General features: G+C 37.4%; 2 protein-coding genes across 2 annotated transcripts; both read right to left on the reverse strand.

Moving 5' to 3' along the window:
- Positions 1–520: 520 nt before the first annotated feature.
- LOC132062423 (uncharacterized) lies at positions 521–8,549 on the reverse strand. Its single transcript, XM_059454998.1, has 4 exons — positions 8,209–8,549; positions 6,561–6,705; positions 6,004–6,126; positions 521–991 (listed from the first exon to the last, which is right to left on the reverse strand). The coding sequence occupies exons 1-4, from the start codon at positions 8,547–8,549 to the stop codon at positions 521–523; spliced, it is 1,080 nt and encodes a 359-aa protein (XP_059310981.1).
- A 41-nt stretch (positions 8,550–8,590) lies between these two features.
- Positions 8,591–14,383, reverse strand: LOC132062424 (uncharacterized). The gene is made up of 8 exons (XM_059454999.1): positions 13,681–14,383; positions 13,522–13,623; positions 13,139–13,405; positions 12,928–13,042; positions 12,613–12,770; positions 11,967–12,406; positions 11,823–11,912; positions 8,591–9,172 (listed from the first exon to the last, which is right to left on the reverse strand). The coding sequence occupies exons 1-8, from the start codon at positions 14,381–14,383 to the stop codon at positions 8,591–8,593; spliced, it is 2,457 nt and encodes an 818-aa protein (XP_059310982.1).
- Positions 14,384–15,957: the final 1,574 nt, after the last annotated feature.

Below are 15,957 nucleotides of genomic sequence, written 5' to 3' on the forward strand. Positions count from 1 at the left end.
CCACCAGTTGAATACCTGCAAAATTAGCAAACATTCTCCACAATTTTGATGCTGTAGGAGAGGTTAGAAAAAGATGTGACATTGTTTCTTGCTTTGGTTCTGTGCAACACTAGCATTTTGATGGCAATAGAATTCCCCTTCTGGATAGTACATCATCAACTGGCATTTTCTATCTCCAAGTTCTCCAAAGTGTGAATAAGAATTTGAAAGGAGGACGTTTCCTCCACATCTGGTTATAGTTATCCATCTTCACTTCTCTATGTCACATATTCCCAAGCACTCTTGAGTGAAAACCTTCCATTCTTCTCTAGTAACCACCAGCTTTTATCCAACTCATCTGTTACCTGAGGAGGGGGAATAGTTTCTACCATATGTTCACATACTCTTCTGGTAAAAATTGTCTTAGAAACTGTGCATTCCATCCTTCTGTTTTGGCAAAATTCTGAACTTCTATTTCCTCCTCCATACTATCATTAGGTAGGACATGGTATAATGCACCAAGGTTAGTCCAGTTGTCAAACTAGAAGCTGGAATCCCCTTTTTTCACTTGCCACCATATCTGATGCACCACCAATTCCCTTACCATCACCAATTTTCTCCAGATAGGAGATGCCATTTTAGCTTGTGCAATCACAGGATGAAGCTTTTTACAATATTTGTTTATCATGAAAAAACTCTGAAATGAAAGTTTTGTTTTGAGGTTCCACCATAGTTTACAGAAAAAGGCATTTGAAACTTCAAATAATGATCTGAACCCCAGTCCTCCTTCATCTTTTGGCAATGCCAGTGTCTCCCATTTAACCCAACGCACACCTTTCTTGTCACCAGAGTTTGACCAAAAAAACCTTGAGAAGATACTATGCATTTGTCTGATCACACCCTTTGGAGGGTTCATTCCTGATAATAGGTATACTGGCATACTTTGTAACACATGAGAATTAGTGTTGCTCTTCCTCCATATGACAGTAGTCTCCCTTGCCACGCATGCACCCTTTTAGCAACCTTTTTCACAAATGGATCATAGTGTGATATTTTGTTTCTACTGTAGAAAATTGGACGCCCAAGATAAGTGAATGGAAAGGGGCCTTGTCTAATTCCTGTGATTTTTTTTCAGCCTTGAAACCAAGCCACTCGGCACCTTTTCATGAACATAGAAGGAACTCTTATTCAAATTCACCAACTGGCCAGACACTTTTTCATATCTAGTTAAAACGCTCATCATCAGTTTCTTGAGAATTGGTCAGCAGATACAAAGAGAATTGTGTCATCAGCCTCTATGATAGATGATTGATTCTTGGACTCCATTTGGGCATACATACCATATGTTGACACCTAATTTTCACCTCATAAAACACGTATTTTAATTTTAAAATTTTCCGAGCCCAAGACGGAGTAGGGATGCCCTTAAAAAATTAAAAATTCAAAAATCCCGAAAAAATTGCAAAAATTGACGTTTAATTATTTTTTTCCTAAAAATTAACAATTACAAGAAATTACAAGTTATTTACTTTCACAAACGTGATTTGAAAAGAAGATACATATCCCACTCCGGCTAACTCGGGAAAATTGTCAATTAAAAATGACGTATGAATTATGGCTCATTTTGGCCGCATTTGTTTTCACATTTTTAAGTATTATCCAGAACTATGACAATATCGGGCTCATTTTAAAGCTTGTATTTTTAAAACTACGAATTGCGAATTTTATTCCTTACAAATATTATTTTATGAGGGTGTTTTAAGTTAATACGTTGGTTTGAAACTATGAAAAGAGTATACGAATTTTTTTTTTTTTTAAAAGGGGAGCTTAAGTTTCAATTTTCCCCCTAAGCACCACCCCCTCGCCCCGGGCCGCCCCCCGCCCCGGGCAAAAAAAAACCCCTTCATCCACAGCTAAACGACACCCTTTTTTTTTTTTTTTCCTTCTTCATTCCACAACAACAGAGAACCAAATGAATCGTAGTCATTTCCCAAAAATCCACAATCAAACGAACCCTAAGCCTTTCAAACCAAAAAAATCCATTGAATTTCCAGCTCTCTTCCTTCATTTTTGGCTAAGATTCAAAAGATTTTTACGTTTTCAGTGGTTGTCAGTACATTTTGGTACGAATTCGTACTTCTTCATAGCTGTCCAGTTTGGAATACAAATTCTTATAGGAATTTCAGCCAAGTAAAAGTCCCACATCGTAGGTTTACACAGGTTTGAGCATTTTTGGGTTGTATAAATAGAACCCATTCCCTTCATAAAAAGAGAGGAAAAAAATGGCTTTGAAACCACAAAATTAGTTCTTATACCATTAAATGGGGTTTTCATAACCCTAAGAGTAAGAACACTCAGAAACCCAGCGAAGCCGCGAGTTTCGAGGACGTTCTCACTCAAGTATAATTTTTGGAAGTCGTTTTCGTTCATTGGAAATCGATTTGGGGAGAAAGGTGTCCGTCGTCACTCGTTGCCCACCGTTGCTGCATCGGAAAAAGGTAATTGTCTTCCTTGTCGTAGTTTTATTTTCATTCAGTTCCATTTGTTTTGAACTCGAGGAGATTAGTTAGTTCTGTTCAGTTCTGTTTCTGCTTTAGTAGATGATCGTCAATCCCTTTCAATTTCAGTCTTTGTTTCTATTTGTTATGTGATTACTGTGATTAGTGAATGTTTAGTGTTGGTCAATGGGTGATTAGCATGTTTATAGCTGGTTTAGTTTCCTATCTCTCTTGAGATTTTCTGTTAGTTTTTTTTTACGCCCTTTAGCTTATTATGAATGCTTATGCTAATCATAGTTATAGTGCAAGTAAACTTGTCTTCAATAATGTGAAAACTTAAATGGTCGACTTCTTAAACTAAAATAAGACTAAGAGTATGATCGTTATGTTATTCTCCAGTCTAGATTAACTCTATGTCATTGCTCTCAAGTGGTAGATTTCAAGATGACTGTTAGTTTCCTTGCAATTAGTTCCATTTGACCTACGTTTTAGATTAAAACATGATTTTCTTTAGTAAGATTTAGATTGATTTCACATGAATGCTGGAATATGTAGTTGGAGGATTCTGTTGTTTTATCTTAAACCTCCTCTCTGCTTCTCTTTATTTTGTTATTCATCACTGTTAAATGAGAAATCCCAATAGCAGCAAGTTAACCACTTGTGGTTGGTTGTTTTCCTTTGTATTAGTTCTACATGTGCTCATATATAAAGGCATTTCTGGCCATTTTGTTGCTGTATTTGGGCCATGAACTGCTGTTGTTTCGACTCTGTCTTAGTTTTAGATGTCAAATATGGAATAAAATGACATGAGGTGGTCCTTGTTTGCCTGAAATGTTTAGCGCACTTCTGTTTTGTCTAAATTCAGTAACTGTAGCACTGGTAGTTGAAAGGTGTTTAAATCATATGTCAACTTTCCCCAAACTACTGCAAAAAGTGTTAAAACTAAGTCCTTGATTTCCCAAACTAAAGTTGTGAAGTTGATCTTGAAAAGACTCTGTTGAAAACCTATCTTTCCTCTTTTTGTCACTCAAAGGTTAATTTTGGTTCTGTATTCCCTTGTCTAAATGAAAGTATTGTGCTGCTTAACTTTTGCTGCTGTTAAAAATTAGATTTCCCTAAAGATCAATAGCGCTCTCTTTTCTTTTCTAATAGAACTATGTTATGTCGAACTATTCATTAGTATATATACAATCCTCCCTTTATTTTTTTTTTCCGAATCTGGTTCTTTTTTTTTCCCTGAAAATCAGTATCAGTGATTTCCTGAAAATCAGTATCAGTGATCTAGACATAATGTGGTCTTAGTCACATTATATAAATTCTTTACATGATCAACAAAAAGTATTTTCTCAAAGAGTATGGATTCTTCAAAAAAAAAAATTGTTTTCTGAAGCCACTGTTTCAGTCTGGAAATGACCCTTTTAGAATCACTAACAATCTGAACTTCTAAAGTGTAGTATGACCTTGTCATCATGCATAATCATATTTGTAGCATGTACTAAGTCCTTTATGTCAATAATAGTCTCAAAGGTCCTAAATACTCCCCTGTTCTGTTGTGTAAGCTAAAAACCTGCATTTGTCTGAGTTTTGAAATGTTCAGCTGCTAGTTACTGCCCCTTCCGAATTTTATTCATTTTCCTTGAAAATAGCAGCCAATTATTTGATTTAAAGCTTCTTGTACAAGGCAGAAATCAGGAAGTATTCCTCGTAATTAAACACTAACGGAGGATTTAGCCTGAACTTGTTCTATTTGTACAGTAGGCTCAAGAATGATTGGTGTTTAGCATGCCATTTTGACAAGCTGATTTTTGTTGAAGTTTTAGTTGAAAGACTGCTTTGAAATATTTTTTTTGAACATTTTAAATAGCCTCCCTTTGGGACTGAAAAACATAACTTGGGGTTGAAAATCTGAATCTTATACTTTACACCATTAATATGCTATTAGGAAAATTCATGATACAGTGCAGTGGTTAACCACCCCTTTGACCAGTGGCTGTTTTGTCATGTTATGTGATGCCCACCTCCGCTCCCTCCTTTAGTATTATTATGCCCTCTCAGTTTCTTGCTAATTAATTGTTGAGTTGAATAGTGTGATTTCCTTTAGTTTGATTATATAATTTAAGCTTAACCTTCTGTCCTTGAAAAAGTATATGGTGTAGCTCTAGTTAACTTATTTCCAATGTGCTCCATGTATTTTTTCTTTTGGATCAGTTGAGCTTTTGCAAGTCCAAAAAATAGGCAAATGATTTCTAATCTTTCACCAAATCCAACTTCAGTTGTCTTTTCTTTTTTCTCCTTTGAAAGAATGTGTTGTAAACTAAAAATGTACATTTTTTCATGGTTTACCAGAAAGATGAGAAAGTATGTGAACCTAAATACAATTCCATGTTGGCTCTATTTAATGAACTCCCCTATGAAGATGTCGTGACATTTTTAGTTTGCTGACCATGAATGTTGTTGCACTCTTTAAGGTATTTTAATATGCTAAATTGTAGTTAAAGTAATGGCCACATCTGGGTTGTTTGAAGAACAGAGAATATGACACCTACATTTGACTTAACTGCTTAAATTGTGAATAAGCTTCAAAAGCCTAAGATATTAGTTGGAATCTGGAAAAGCTATTTCCCCTAAACGTAGAATGGTTCTGTGTCTGTTTTGAACTTTGTTCCAATGTGAATTTCCAACAATTTTCCCAGTTTGTTAAGAATAGAGAGAATATTTAAGTTTGAAGATGATTTTGGGTTCTGTTTTGTTGAATTCTACCTATGGGATGATCCAACTTGGCTTTGGTCTTAAGTTGTGTTTAGAATTATAGGCAGAACATAATCCCCACACCTTTGGCATGCTATGTCTAGTTAATACTCCAGCTTTCTCTGAATATTACATTATATGACTATTAAGTTTCCCCTTAACGATAAGCCTCAGTTTCCTAACTTTAAGAATCAATCTTTTTCTTCATTTAGTTTGTAATTGCTGGAAACTTTGCTTATGTTGTGAATTGTTCTTGATGGTTTCAAGATTCTACGCTTATGTTTCCTTAATTCATGATGGAAGCTTAGACTGAGTTATGCTAGCTATTTGACAACTGAAGTGTCTTGCATTAAATAATTATCATGTAAAACGTCTTTTGTTTGAGATACTCATCCTTCACCCCTTCTTATTTTGCATGAATTGGGGAAATTTCCCGACCCCAAAATGTTCCTGAGATTGCTGCTGAACTTGAACTACGATACTACATTGAGGTCGTGCAAAATGATGCACCTGCTGCTGCATTTTGATTGATGTTGCGGCTGTATCTTGAGGGAGTTAACTGCCGCAATATAGGACACACTACACTTAGGGTGCTGCTGAATTTAAAAATAACATATACTACATTGGTTGAGACTAAGTTTGCTGCATTTGGACTGAGTAATGTTTCCCCGAGACATACACTGCTGATGCTATGTTTCTGCTTTTTTTTTTTAGGCAGATAAATGCTATAACTAATGTCCCAATGCTCTGCACTTTGAGATTGCTAATTGCTGCACACTTGGGCTAAAATGTTATTGTGTTTTGAGGCTGAATCATTGCTGCATAATGAAGCAAATAACTGCAATACTTTGGTGCTATTGCTAACTGGCTGCTGCTGCACTTTAAGTGTGGTTGGCTGCTGCTGCATTTTGAGGAAAATGGCAGTGATGCCTCATTGGAGACTTCACTTTGCTGTTGCATTTTTGGGCTGTTATTTCTAGAGGAAAACTACTGATTTGGATGAGAAAAATGCAATCTTTGAAAGATAACTACTGTTACAGTGATGTGAATAATTCTGGGCATTCTGATGATTCACCTTGAGGTAAAATTGAGGCAAAGTTTTGGGGGCTAAAACTGCTAAATCGGAGCTCCCATTTTGTTCTACTGCTGCATTTTTTAGACTGAAACCTCACACCCTTTTGAGTAAATTTGTTGTTTGTTGTGGCTACCTCCCGTTGCTTTTTGTTAGTGCAACATGTTGTTGATGGCTTGCTGCTATGCTCTCTGTGAAGCAATACTACTTATTGGGCTGAATTTTATATATTACACTTTGGTGGCCACATGATAGAGTTAAACAGAAGCTGCATTTGATAAAGGCAAAGCAGCTGCTGTTGCTTCTATGATTCTTAATGAACAGATTACTACACTTGGGCCGATGAAGAGTTGTCTAACTTGAGGCCTCACTTTTAAAAACAGATTTCTATACTTGATTGAAAGTTTACTGATTTGAACAGATACTTAACTTAAGAATGCCTAGTCCGGAAAGGTTCTATCCCTCGGTGGGCAATGATGATCATAGTCTATTTATAAAATAGGAAACAACATGCGTTTGGCGAGGCAATAGAATGACTGACGGGTCGCTATTTCGCACCCATGACATGTTCAGGGGTCCTTTTTCCCATATTTGAAAGAAGCATGATTCTGAGCCTTTAGTAATCAAAGCTCCCATAGTTTGATGCGAAACCGAGGGATATTATATTTATATTCATAAACGTCACCCCGTGGGGTGGCGTATCCTTTTTTACTAATCATTCTCGTTTCTATTCTTGTGGGGTACGAATAAACAAGTTCGGAGAATACTACAAGGATGAATATTGCGCAATTGGAGAATACATATGGAATCCAAGCAATATGGAATGACAAGAAGTAGTAGGAGGCAAGGCAAAGAACATTTGGAGCTTTCAGACGAAGAATAAAGGAAGAACATAATTGCAACATAAGGTCCAAGAAGGCGAAGAGATAGGCTTGTTCGATTAACCTTTCTCCACCTTCATTCTCTCCCTCCCTTTAGTTATTTTGAAAATATTCTGTTTGCTTGTTTTATTTAAGTATTGTTGGAACCTTTATAGATTAGAACTTAAGATTTAGAGTTGCTAAAACTGATTTTTTAAGCCATGTATAAAACAGATGTGAAATACGGATTACTCTTAATGAAAAAACTTATTTTCATAATTTGACTCTGAAATGGGATCGATATTAACTTTAAGAGCTGGACTTAAGAACTAAGTTGAATTAAAGAAAGGATGAGGGACTAAGAATGGAATAAGGTAAATTTACGAGGAGTGGTATGCCTTAATAAAAAGGACTTTACTTTAAAAAAAAAAAAAAAAGGTTTTTAAAAGACTCTTTAAAAGGTTGGACTGATGTAGTGTTCTGCCCGAATTCGCGCTTTCGAGTTCGTATCTCGGTATTCTAGTCCGAAAACCACAAAAATGCCCTTTTTAGGTAGGATTTTACTTAGCCATTTCCCAGGAATGATTCTACATGAATGACAACCCTATATTGCGGAAATCTAAAACAAAAGTAGTTTTTATCACAAACAATTTATATCTGCAAAGGTATACTATCAGAACCCGTAGGTAAACTGCAATTGAGCGGATCCTTAATACCGGGGTGGCTAACACCTTCCCCGAGGATCACCAGAACCCTTACCTATACTGTGGTTAGATTAGGATTCTTTTAAAACTTAACCGCTTTAAATGAATCCTTTTCGAACTAGTTTTCTTAATTTTCTAAAAATTAGGTGGCGATTCTAAAATAAGTCTATTTAGAGCACCATTCACGTAGATGTATATTTTTTCCTTTTTTTCCGGTACGACTGATAACCGTACTTCCCCGGGATACTTTCTTTTTTAAATGAGGCAAGGGATACTTTCCTTTTTAAATGAGGCAAGTGTAAATACGAATCGGAAAAAATAAACCCGCTACACCATACTCCACAAACCTTGGTTTTTTGTACGATGTAATTAATCCTCTTGATAAGGCCTCAGCAGCTAAAATGAAGAGAGTAGAGGATAGAGGATCACCTTGTTTTACACCCTTTGATGACTTGAAAAATCCATGTACTTGCCTATTCAAGAGAACTGAGTACCAGTTGTTTGACCGTAGCCTGAACACCATGTCAATGAGCACCTCACTAAAACCAAATTTTCTGAGAACTTTGGTGAGAAAGAGCCAAGAGACTCTATCATATGCCTTGGCCATGTCCAGTTTTACCACCACATTTGCAGTTTTGGTTCTCTTCTTAATATCTCTGACAATCTGTGTGAGTAGTACATTCTCCATGATATTCCTTCCCTTGACAAAGCTGATTGATTCTCAGAAATCTATCCTGGCAGCAGCTTCACTAATCTTTCATGCAGAACCCTAGAGATGATCTTGTTAGTAAAATTGCTGAGACTGATTGGTCTCAATTCTGAGAAGCTTTGCACCTGCTCTTTTTTAGGAATAAGAATCAGGTTGGTATGAGTGATGAACCTTGGTAGTTCTTTCCCCACAAAGAATGCCTTCACCATATCCACCACATCTAGTTTGACTATCTCCCAGCAGGATTGAAAGAACAACCCTGTGAATCCATCAGGACCACAAGCACTTTCTCCATTCAAGGCAAAAACTGCTTTTTTGACTTCTTTTTCAGTTGGTAACATCTCTATCTTGTGATTCTGCTCTTCTGTGACTAGAGTAGGGATATGCTTTAGTAGACCAAACTTAGAAAGGATTCTATCTTCTTCAAACTGTTTCTGATAGAATCTGATTGCTTCTTGTGAGATTTCCCCTTGATTGGTTAGCCAGTTTCCATTATCATCTTGGATATTATGCACTCCGAGTTTCTTTCTTCTTCCCTTTACATAAGCATGGAATTTTTTTGAATTTCTATCTCCATCTTGAAACCATGCCAATCCTGATTTCTGTCTCCAAAATTGTTACACCTGGGAAATTGCCCCTTAGCGTACAGTGAATAGACTAACCAAGGGCATGACGTATACAAGGTTTGGACAAGTGAGAAATAGTCTTTAATGGTCCTAATTAAGATTTCCAAAGACATTCGGGTTAAGGCAAGAAAGTTGTTAAGGAAAGCGAGTTATAAGTTGTGTGTCGGGCAAAATTACGAGTAACGAGTTAATGATATCCTAATGATGCTTTGGGAAAGAGTTATAACGTCCCTTAGATTGCTAATGAAGTGATAAACAAGTGTTAAGAAGGTTTCATAAGGATTGGAGATCAAACGAGACGACGGGAACAACTTCGGTGGAACTGTGAGTTCCACGATCATGTTCCACGGTCAGCAAAGTGTTCCACGGACCGTGGAAGGGTCCGTGGAAGTCCCAGCAGAAATGTTGAATGGCTGGTCGTGAATCACGACCAGTTCCACAACCCATATAATGTTCCACAGACCGTGGAAGGATCCGTGGAAGTCCCGACGGGCTGAACTTAGTTCAATTATATAATGATGTTCCCATTTCATTTATTTCATTTCCACACTTTTCTTCAACCTCTCAAGACCTCTAGAACCTTCCATATATGTCATCCATAAGAAAACCAAGGGAATCAAAGATCAATAACAAGAATTGAAGTGAATCAAGTGTATGAAACCTCATTAAAGGCATCCAAACCAAGAAATCCCAAGAAGGTGAAATAGGGTTTTGGTGCAAGAGGTGTATTACCATTCAAGGCTTATTCCTCCATCATCTAAGGTAAGTTTCATGGTATTTTCATGATGTTTGAAGTATTAATAAGTTGAAACACTTGAATTGTAGAAGAGTATAGAAAATGGGTCATAAATGGGTGAATAGTGTCATTGTTGAGTAGTAGTTGGAATGAATCATGAAAATGGATATGTTGAGATTATAAATACGTTAGACATTTAGAACATGGAATAAGTATTGTATGAGAAAGAACACAATAATGGACCTTGGTCATGATTGTGGAGAATTTGGAGTGAAATTGTGAAATGTGAATAATGTAAATGAATGACGACTGTCGTTTATGATATCGTGATTATTGTTATGAATGGTTGGGAGTTGATATGGAATATGGAGGAAGTCATATAAACAAAGGAAATGCTGCCCAACTTTCTCTAGCTTCAGTAAGTACGTTCTTGTAATTGCTTAGCTAATGTCGATACGAACTCTCTTGAAGGTAAAGACGTGAGCATTAAAGGAGAACGAGCAAGCAATAGAGTAGTTAAACGACAAAGGTATGTAAGGCTCAACCTTTCTTCCTAAGGCATGAATCCTATGCATGATTTTCTTCCTTCTTCATGAATTTCCTATATTCCGAAAGACTAAGAGCCTATGTTCATGAATAGTCATATGAGATAAGAAATACGCTATGAGTACGATAATGGAGATGATAAGTTTAAGACGGGAGATTCTAGAGATTACAATATGATGTATCTATGAAGTTAATGATGTTGACTACGATCCATTGATGTTTCCCTCATGTACACTCACCCTAACTGTAGCCCCTCCAAGGTGAGATATAACGACTATAATTACTCCATAACGTAATCGGGGGTCCACGACCTTACGTCACCCCGACACAGCTATAGTTGCTTTCAAGTTCTAATGTATGTTTTGATGATATATGTATGATGATATTAAGTTATGATAAAGCCATGATATGTCTATGAAATGAATGATAATGATAAGTGTATGATATGTACGATAATATGATTCCACCGCGCCTAATTGGCCGGACATGTCACCGCTAAGGCGGGCTGCTTGAGATTCCACCGTGCCTAATTGGCCGGACATGTCACCGCTACGGCGGGCTACTATGTTTACACCGAGCCTAGAGGGCCGGGCATGACACCACTAGTGGGCTGCATACGATGGTTACCCGGACGCGGGTTAACGATATGATGATGTATGATTGATATGATGATGCATGTATGGTATGATAATGCATATGCTATGATGATCCCTATGATATACTACGTACGATATATGTATAAAATGAATCCATACAAAGGTTATGTCTCCATCTATGCCTTATGATTTTCCTATTAAGTTCCTTTCGTTCATGCCTTACATACTCAGTACAATGTTCGTACTGACGTCCGTTTTCTTTGGACGCTGTGTTCATGCCCACAGGTAGGCAGGGAGACGGTGCAGATCCATAGGAGCTAGTAGCCGATTTGAGAGCACTCCATTTTTCGGAGGTGCCATTGATTATTCTTTTGGTACATATATGAATATATTCATGATTTGGGCACGACGGGGTCCTGTCCCGTCCATATGTCTAGTACTCTAGTAGAGGCTCGTAGATACGTAGTGTGGGTAGTATGGTCTCACAGTCTTCATGTATATGCATGTATATATATTATTTTGATAGCCGAAGGGCTTATGTTTATAAAAGTAAATGTGTTCTAAATGTTAATAGTTTTCTATGATCACGAGTATATATTATGAATAAGAGTAGATGAGTAACAGAATGAATGGTGTTCGGTGGTTAGCCCCGGATACCCGTCATGGCCCGTAGTCGGGTCGTGACAAAAATTGTTCGTGACAAAAATTGTTCTTCCAAGTATAAGAATCTACTAAGGTCTGCCTGCACCCTATGTAGTCTTTCTCTATTCTGCACTGTAGGAGATGTTTCAAATTGCTCCTCATGGACTTTGATTACCTCTTCAAGTGATGCTATCTGCTGAAAAATATTGCCATATGTGCTTTTACTCTAACTTCTGAATGCATTCTTCACCTTTTTGAGCTTGTGATGAAACTTGGTAAATGGATTTCCTTCAAAATCTATACACCAGTTTTGCTTGATAACCTCCTGGAAACTCTCATGTTGGACCCAAAAATTCAAGAACTTAAAAGGCTTTATGATCACCTCAGCAGTTGTTAAGCACTCTAGTTCCAAAGGAGAATGATCAGATCCCTTTTTTATCAGATGAGATACACTCATGGTGGGCAGTACATCTAACAATTTATCATTACAAACCATCCTGTCCAACCTTTTAAAAATGCATGCTTCTTCAGTTCTTCCATTCCACCATGTATATGTACTACCAACATATCCAAGATCCTGTAAACCACAACTGCTGAGACAGTGATTGAAATCTGCCACTTCATTAAATGAGACTGGCAGACCTCCTAACTTTTCCTCTTCTGAAGATATGACATTGAAGTCACCTCCCACTAGCCAAGGTAAATAAAAAAGATTAGCAACCTGGCCAATAGAATCCCATAGCATTCTTCATTCACTAGCATCACATGAGGCATAAACCACTATTATGACTATATGACAGTTTAGAGTTTGATGAAACAGCTTCAAAGTTATCTGCTGTTCATTGTCCATTCCACTGAGCCCTGTACATCCTCTGAGAGAAAAATCTAAATTTTACCTGAGATATTGACAAAAGCTGTTTCCATACCCAACTTCCTTCTAAAATTTTCTACTTCTGCAGAATCTTCAAAAGGCTCCATCAGGACAATAATACTGTATCTATTACTTCTGTTCAGATTAGTTAATCTCTCAAAAGATTGTTGAGTGTTAACTGATCTGATATTCCACAATAAGAGTTTATTCATCATGATTAAGAGTGCTTGGAGGCTGCCTGCCTCTTTGATAAAAGTTTGACTGGGGGAACAGGTTCCTTCTTTCCTCATTTTGCTTTAGAGTTTCTCATTTGCCTTGTCTGTCTAGGGGAAAGATCTACTTCTTTTGACACACATCAATTTGAACTTTAAGCAAATCTTCTTTAAGTTCATCATTTCTAATTTCCTGTGGGGAATTACTTCTTGGAGTCTTTGGAACTGATCCACCAGGTTCCTCTGTAGTATTAAAAGGGCTGATATCTGAGGATTACTCCTCAATTTATGAACTTCCCTCTTTTTCTGTCTTTTCCTCTTACCACTTATCATGTTCACCCTTTTCCACCACTGCTTCCTGGCTTCTACTAGACATTTTTCCATTTGATTCTTGCCCCTCCTCTGATTCTGCAGGCTTCCATGACTCTTCTAACTTTTTAACTTCTCTACCATCTATGTCAGACTGGTTTGCATTATTATTGAGGACTTGTTCTTCTATTTGATCAGTCTTCTCTATTCCCTCATTGGTTGATACATCTATCTCCTTTATCAGCTTTGAACCACTGCTTCCATCTGCATCAATTGTGACAACCCCTCCTGATTGTGCTGTATAACATTTGACAGTATTACTGGTTCTTCAGCAGAAACACTACTATGTGCTTGTTTACCAAAAGATTTTTCTACCCAAGGTTTTGCTGACTCTTTACTTGGTTCAGAGTTACATTTGTCTGGCCTCTTCTTTTCCTCCAGGTTGATTGCCTTCTCATTTTGATCATCAAGGATTGCAAATGAATGATTTGATTCCACATTATTATCCTTATGAACTTTTTCCACAACATCAGATTGAGAAAAGTTTCTCTTATCCTTTACAACCCCTCAACCATTGATCACCACTTGATGCTCCTCCTTCTTGTTTATAATCTCTTGAGTCCTCTTCTGTGCCCTTTCATTCTTCCTCCTACCATGATTCCATGCATCTTTTGATGGCACTGCAATTTTCATTGCTTTCTTTCCCTTGTCTACCACCAGATCTGTGCATAAAGCATCCTTTGTCAACTGCTCTTGTTGTTTCATGTTTGCAGCAGTAATACTTGTCTCTGCAGATTCCTCTTCCTTATTCTCCTTAACTGGTTTTAAATCTGGATGAAGTACTTCACATTCCTTCTTATTGTTCCCTTGTAGTCTGCATGATTTACAATACTTTGGCATGTAGTCATACTTTATATCGATCCAGTTTGCAATGCTATCTCCAGTACCCGACCACTTCATACCAATATTTATTCTTTTAGGGAAGTCTTTTAGCAAATCAACCACCACCTTCACCTTTGCACAACTAGGTGTAGACTTGTTCTTCATTGCTATATCAACATGTAATGGTTTCTCTACTGCTTTATCCATCGTAACAAGAGACTCTTTAACAAAAAAGTTAGAAGCTAATGAAGGGAAAGATATCCATGGAAGGGCAGTCGAGGTTTCATATTCAGGATGGAACCAAGGTTCCCATTTTTGAACTCTCATCTGATAAAATCCATCCGCCTTCAAATAGTATGCAGGCTTGGACATCATATGAATATAGTCTTCCATAGATGATAATCTAAGGAGCAGATGTCGTTCACACAAGTATGCAATGGGGCACTCAGATTTAATCTCACAATAAAGAGGGATTATTTTACGTAGTTCTCCAAGTTCAGGCCATCCATATGAGAACTTACCTATCACTGCCTATTGGAGTTTCTCTTGTATTATCATTGCATTCACTTCTGCTTCATCCCACAACGCCATGGGTTCATCATGCACATACGTTAAAGGTTTCTCTTGAATAGGGTTTGGGTTAGGTTTTATAGTGGCTGTTTCAATCAATGGATTTAATATCTGGGCATATAGATGTTTTGGTGGTGGTTCCTCCTGAGGCCGATCCTGGTCACCCCCAGGTAGGGGTGGCCATGCACCGGCGGTGGCCGTAGCCATGCCAACGACAAGCACTAGGGTTTTAGGGATTGTATTTTAGGGTTTTCCTTGGGAGCGTTTATTTTCGGGGGGAATCGAGCTAGTTAAAATATATGAGAAACAAGTGTTGAACAAATTTCGGATATTAAAAAAATGGAGATTTAAGTTTTTGACCAAAGTTAAAGGGAAATTTGACTGATAAAGTGAACAAGTTGTGCCGTGATTCTTACGTTTGGAGGCTTGCCTGAGGTTTACAACGGAGATTCTTTTGCTTCTCAACAACTTTGGTATTTTCTATACTGTTCGAGGACGAACGTGTTTAAGTGGTAGATGATGTAACGACCCGCTAGGTCGTTTTGAGCTTTTTGCCTTATTTTACCCAAAATACCCTTCTTGTAGTTTCATCTTAGTATTTATGACTTGTGGGATGGGTGGTGTGGTTCTCGAGGAAATCAGGTGAGTTTCGGATCAATTTTAGCTAAATTGGAAGTTGTTAAGTTAAGAAATAAAGAAGTTTGACCAAAATCAACATCGGGGGTAAATGCATCATTTTCGAAGTTTCGTCGATTCCATTAGGTCTGGAATGTGATTTTTGACTTAGTTGGACTGTTGGTTCAGGTTCCGAGGCATTCGGGTGTGATTTGGATCGTTGGCTGAAAAGCTAGTATTTTTGAGTGCGCGAGCAGGTTCGTAGCTTGTTCACTACAACACAAGGCATATATTGCTACAAAATACATTGTAGCTAATTATGAAATCATCCGTGGCTAAACAATTTAGCCACAAAAAAATTTCCGTAGCATTCGTAGCAAAATGTAGCATAGCTAAAAGTTAGCTACAAACTTTACTTGGTCCGTGGCAAAGGACTTATACTTATTGCTACAAAATTTTTGGTGTTGTAGCTGTGATGGTAAAACTCTTTTGCCACAAAATATATACTTATAGAAAGTAATCTTTTTCTTTTTTTTGCCATGACAGATAAAAGTTGTAGCTATCTTCCTATTATAGCCACAAGGTATTGTATTGTAGCAAAAAAATTAATTTGTTTGCCATGCAAACTCAAATTTTGTGGCTATTTATACAGCTTAATTTCGTGTCAATAGTGTCACGCCCCAACTCGGGAAACGTGTGGGCACCTATCATTTTCCTACCTCGGTAGACGAATCCGTCCCTTAACCAACACCCAAACGAATAAATGAAATCAACTCCCAACA

This window comes from Lycium ferocissimum, chromosome 7 (genome assembly GCF_029784015.1).
Source record: "Lycium ferocissimum isolate CSIRO_LF1 chromosome 7, AGI_CSIRO_Lferr_CH_V1, whole genome shotgun sequence".
NCBI lineage: Eukaryota > Viridiplantae > Streptophyta > Magnoliopsida > Solanales > Solanaceae > Lycium > Lycium ferocissimum.